The sequence below is a fragment of the Clarias gariepinus genome, chromosome 3, assembly GCF_024256425.1.
Source record: "Clarias gariepinus isolate MV-2021 ecotype Netherlands chromosome 3, CGAR_prim_01v2, whole genome shotgun sequence".
Taxonomy (NCBI): domain Eukaryota; kingdom Metazoa; phylum Chordata; class Actinopteri; order Siluriformes; family Clariidae; genus Clarias; species Clarias gariepinus.
The window spans coordinates 8,697,518-8,703,300 of record NC_071102.1 but is presented as its reverse complement, the minus strand read 5'-3'; the positions used below and the strand labels follow the sequence as shown (position 1 = coordinate 8,703,300).

The 5,783-nt window shown below is 40.0% G+C and overlaps 1 protein-coding gene across 1 annotated transcript; it reads right to left on the bottom strand.

The window, feature by feature from the left end:
- Positions 1 to 608: 608 nt before the first annotated feature.
- Positions 609 to 2,651, bottom strand: fibinb (fin bud initiation factor b). The gene has a single exon (XM_053491474.1). The coding sequence runs from the start codon at positions 2,244 to 2,246 to the stop codon at positions 1,623 to 1,625; it is 624 nt and encodes a 207-aa protein (XP_053347449.1). The 5' UTR covers positions 2,247 to 2,651; the 3' UTR covers positions 609 to 1,622.
- Positions 2,652 to 5,783: the final 3,132 nt, after the last annotated feature.

The following is a 5,783-nucleotide window of genomic DNA, read 5'->3' as shown; positions in this document are numbered from 1 at the left end:
GCTTGCTATTCTGACCAATGACAATTTTAACTTAACAACTGTCCTTAAATAACACATTTATGAGGGGAAGCAAAAACACTTAGTCTGGGGGAAAAAAAGATGCTCAGCAGCTGTTTGAATGACTTTGTGAGCTCTCCAAGCACCTGTATAGCTTCAGTGAGATCAATGCCTTTCAGTCTTTCTCTAAAATTTGTTCTCATGCTTTGCCTCTAATCTGTTTGGTCTGTCTGCAGATGCTGCTGTGGCACACGTTCGTTCAGATATTTTAAAGATTAAATGTTAATGTGTGCTAAAAGACTGCTTTTAAACCCCATAAATTCCCACAGAGAAACAAGTTTCACAGGCTTAGGAGAATTATGTGTAGTTTATACACGCCATGATGAGAATGGAAAGTCTTAGCTGTTACTGGTGTAACATTTAATCCTTTCTCCAACAACACGGGTCCCTAGCCCATTGTGTTTTCTTTTTTCACATAGACTGTATTACACAGTTATAAATCTGCCTGCCAGCACAGCATGGTAAGGACCTAGATTCCACATTTATTCTGTCTGTTACATGCAAGAGACAGCTTTTAGCATTCCAGCACTAAAACACACACACACAAACTCCCTCTGTAAAGTTTTTTTTTTATTACAACGTGGAATAAACAGCCTTTCAGGAATGCAACTACACATGGTAGAAGCTTTGAAATCCAATATTCCTGCCCGCAGTTATCTTGGTTGGTCATAGATTAATTCATTTCAGTCTTGTCTTTTTTCCTATCAATGCATAATTGCACAAATATATTCATGTTGAAAATTACATGAATACCTTACAAAATAGCCAGTTTATCACATGAAAAATATAGACACTCACAGTATAACATTTTAAAAGCTCATATTAACATCAAAAAGTTTCCCATTAAAAAAAAGCTTTTACAAATATATTCTCTCCTCCTTTGAATAAAATAAACGCTATTTTACATAATATACTTAAGCAGTGTGTATTTCAGGAGGTTAGTCAGCATGTTTAACTGTTGCAAAAACACAGAAAAGTCCCTCAATGCCAAATTATCACCCACTGGGTTCTATCCAGCTTCATGGGTGAGTGAACACTGTTGGTTAGAATTCAACAATGGGGATTTATCTGGGTAAATTGAGGAACTAAATATGAATATAAATTTTAGATAAGATGTGCAATAAAATAAGAAAATTAATCTGTGGCCATTTGTTGTTGTTGTTTTTTTTGTTGTTTTTTTGCAGAATATGCACGTTCAAGTAATGATTTGGTAATACTATAAACAACAACAAAAAACATTATTATTATTATTATTATTATTATTATTATTATTATTGATGTATGATGAATACCTGGACATCATCAAAATGATGGAACAGGTATTCAAACCCTGGTTTTATTTATTGTCACAATGCCTGAGTATCATATGTTCGTTTTAATAGATAGACAAGAAGGAATTTGGTTGAATCCCGCCCAGTCTGTTGCAGCTCATCTATATTCTAATGAAACTGCTTTCTTAGTTATTGCACAAAATAGCTGCATTGTGTTAGCCAAAATAAAAAAGAAATGCCCAAATAATATGGACTTTGCTTCTATTTCCCCGGCGGGCGCGCGCGCGGGCGCGTTTACACCTTCATGTACTCGTTTTTGAGGCGGCTGAGGCGCGTGCCGTGGCTGCGGATGATGAGCGACAGCAGCTCGTGCTTGTCCTTGAGCGCGAGCGCGACGTCCAGCGTGTCGCGCATGGAGTCGCGCGCGTGCGCCACCATGGCGAGGAAGTCGTCGCTGACGCGGTGCTCCTCGCGCATCTCCAGCTCCTGGCTCTGCTTGAACTTCACCTCGAGCTCGAGCAGCGACTTCTCGGAGCTGGCGAACGCCTCGCCGACCTGCACGCTCTCGCGCCGCAGGAACTCGCCGTAGCTCTCCTCGCCGTCGAGGTCGAGCGCCACGCTGCGGCCGATGGCTTCGAGGACGCGCGCCGCGTCCTCCACGTGACGCTTGAGGATGGTGAAGTCGTCGCGGATCACCGCGTCGCTGTCCTCCTCGGCCACGCACCGCGTCTCATCCTTCACCCGGAAGAGCATTTGGCATTGCTCGGGGTCGTCGTTTTCCTCGTAGTAACCGTCCGGGACGAAGTAGTGATGGAAGGTACCGTTGGACATCTCCGGGTACAGAGGACCCATGTACGCCGCTCCGAGGCGGAGATAAACCAGACAAAGTGCCGCGAGGAGCTCAAGAGACAGCATCATTATTCAGTTTCTTCATCCAGAAACAAACAAACAAAAAAAAAAAAACCTGTAAATATTTCCGTCAGGGATGGATTACAGCCTGATTTTTCTCCTGCATGAGAAACATCCTGACAGTCATAAATACCGCGAACAGTCTGTCACAGAAACCCTGCTGTCTGTAGCTCTGTCTGTATCTGTAGTGTTCTCCCCGTTAACACAGCTCCTTAATACTTGGTGTCTACACACTCCAGTGAGACCGCATCAGAGATGAGATGAGACGATCCACCAGCGTGGGCTTGCTCCCTCGGAGTGTCTGCACATCTGGTTCTTTGAGACAGCACTCAGTTCAGACTAATGATCCCCCTGCTCCTGCTCTCAAATTACAAACCCGTCACTGCTGCACTTAGAAAGCTGCACACACAGAGCTGGCAGCAGGACTGGTTCACACAGGAGCTTGTTAATGGAGCAGCAGGGGCTATTAGGAGCTTTTAGTTCCAATGAATTAAACAAAAAATATATAGTGGAAATAAAGTGAGTGCTTTATTTAACTCTACCGAGGCTTGCTGAATGTAGCATATTTAACACACAACATTTCCCCTTAGCCTTCAAAACCCAGAGCATTTAAAAAAAAAAAAAAAAAAAAACCTACAATATGTAGGATTGTGCAGTATAGAGTGACATTCTTTTTCCAGCACAACATGATGAACTGAATTTTAATTCATTTTAACCCACTGTTCTCGCATGACTAAGCAATACATTTTAAAATGACACATAGGCAAAGAAATAGTCCAGAGTGTTTTGCTTGTTGCTTTCGGTTGTTTCTATGACCTAAATGAAGGACCCCTTAAAAAAAAACATGTAAAATTTTGATAGATCTACATTGCGGTGATGTCATTTCCATTTTTCGGTATTGGAAAATTGAAAAACATAAAAGTAATAATCATTTTTCATTCTACCTGACATATCAGAAAACCAAAATGCACAGTTTGATGTTCCCCAGTTAACACACACGGGCAGGGCTTCCATATAAGCATATACAGGGTGGGCCATAAGGTTCATACATATGAAAAATATCTTTTTTTTTTTTATAAGAAACATTGGATGTTTTCCTTAAAATTTTGTATGAAAACATGGCCCACCCTATATATATATATATATATATATTTTTTTTTTTTTTTTTTTTTTTTTTTTTTTTTGATATATATATATATATATATATATATATATATATATATATATATATATATATATATATATATATATTGTCATTTGTCATTGACCTATTGCTGGGACAGATCTGTGTCTTTTGGATTTAAAAGATTTTAATGCTATTTTAAATCGACTTTAGGTTTGTTCATTTGTTCAATAAACTACAGACCAGCTATGGAGATATATGACTGACAGAAGATATTAATAAAATAAAAGATTTATAATTGAAACAATTAAACACTGAACTTTGTATTGAAATGCCTAAGAACAAAATAACTCTCTACTTAAATTAGTCACAGCAGTCAACCCCAGCAGCTGTCATGTATTTAAACACTCTTGCACAACACACCCAAATATATTACTCCATTAGTCAGCTAACGTTATCCTTAGTTTAAATACAGCTTCAAGGTCTTGACACATGAACGCATTGCTGTTCACAGTACTGATAAGAAAAGAACTTTTGCAGACACGTTTCTTCAATCAGTCTCTTTCTTCTCAGCGAGCTGTTCTTCATGACGGTTACCATGAAAGAGCTGCTGAGTGGTGATACAAGGTTATGACCTCTGCAAAGCAAGAGCTGCTTAGGCAGTGACATCATTTTTTTGGGGAGGGGGATGAGGGTGGTGGGATGTTCTGACAGGTGTGTATGAAGCAAGACACGCACACCCTATAACTTATTCTCATGTACTAATTCTGATCGTAGTCCAGAGACGGGAGGGGAAGAAAGAAGTCATAAATATGTAACAAGGATGTATTTCATACAGCTAAGCATGAAAGCAGGAAAACTGTTTCCGCCCTAAACTCCCAGCAAATGTGTTTCCAAGGCATAAAACCAATAGACGGATCATAATGTGAGAGTGAGGAGCAGACAGTTAGACTGTGTGTGTGTATGTGTGTGGGTGGGTGTTTGGGTATGTGTGGGTGTGTGTGTGTGCACACTTTTCAGTTTCTATTTTCACTACGTCAGAACCACTTGTTTCCAACCCTGCTTTTTTAAAAGCCTCTTCTAAATTTCCTAAAGTACCCTTTCCTAGACATCCCAAACCCCCTTTGAACCTGGTTCCCCCGAGGTTCCTCCCATACACATCCACTTCAAGTAGCTTCCCTGCTCTCTCTACACACAAATCAAGTTTTTGACTCTTCCTAATGCATCTCAGTCTTTGTTGTAAGTATCATATGAGCATCAAATATTTTAACAGCTGAGGTAACGGAAAGTATTTATTAGCCATCGGTTTGTCTTGCAAGCTATACAGTCTCCAGTTTCCACTGGCTAGCTGTTTAGCTGAACTAAGGAGCCATTGCAATCAAGAGTCAGTGAGCACAAAATTGACGCATAAACATCTCAATGTAAACAAATAGATTGGTAGAGAGCGGGCTGAGGATAATATTTCTAACCCAGTTCGAGTTCCAGACACTTCACCAAGATGATGTAGCATTAATGTCTTTAAAGTCAACATTTTGTATATAGCTAGAACGTTGAGTAAATCAGAACTCTGTGCAGTTCCTTTGAGGTCATGCTGAATTCGAGCCATCCGCTTGGCAAGGAAATCATGGGCACTTGGAAAATATGCCATTGAACCTCATATGAACTAAGTCTATGAGCCAGGTTGGATATGAAAAGGCAGGATTTATGGAAGGGTGGGTGATTGATCATTAATCCTTACAGAAAGTCGATAAAACACCGTCTCCCTGGACATACAATATTTTCCATCTCGTAAGACGTCAAGGGTATTGGCGCTTTCCTGTAGGAACGCAATAAAAAAAATGCAGGTGCTGTGTACAGAGCCATCATGAAAAAAAAGAACACAGCAATATTGTTTTCCTCTTTTGAGTCCTGTAAACTACAGAGACGGCATGATCTCACCAGCGCCAGCAGCAGTTTATGCCTGTACATTATGTATTTCTGCTTTTAAACCAGTTTGGTGTAAAAATGCATTTATACTATTTTTGCAAAAAATATGCTTTCGAAGATGGCAAGCAGTTATTTGACTATATATGTCGTGGTCCAGAGGATGGGCTTAAGCTGTTTTAGCAGCTATTACTAGTACAGCTATGAAATCACCATGCTGTTGGTTCTTGAGCAGGGGTAGCTCAGTGGTTAAGGCATTGGACTACTGGTTGGAAGGTCCTGGATTCAAAACCCAGCATTACTAAGTTGCCACTGTTGGCTCCTTGAGCAAAGCCTTTAACTGCTTAGATGTATGATGCAATAAGTCATTGTCACTCTGGATGAGGGCATCTGCCATACTGTAAGTGCTGTAAATCGTAAAGTATATGTTAGTGAATGGTCAGAGGCATAAATAGGTAAAAGTTGCATAAATTCCAATCTGCCCATTCTTATTTATGTCG

Coding starts and splice junctions, on each gene's coding strand:
- fibinb (XM_053491474.1), bottom strand. CDS start 2,246: ATGATGCTGTCTCTTGAGCTCCTCGCGGCACTTTGTCTGGTTTATCTC.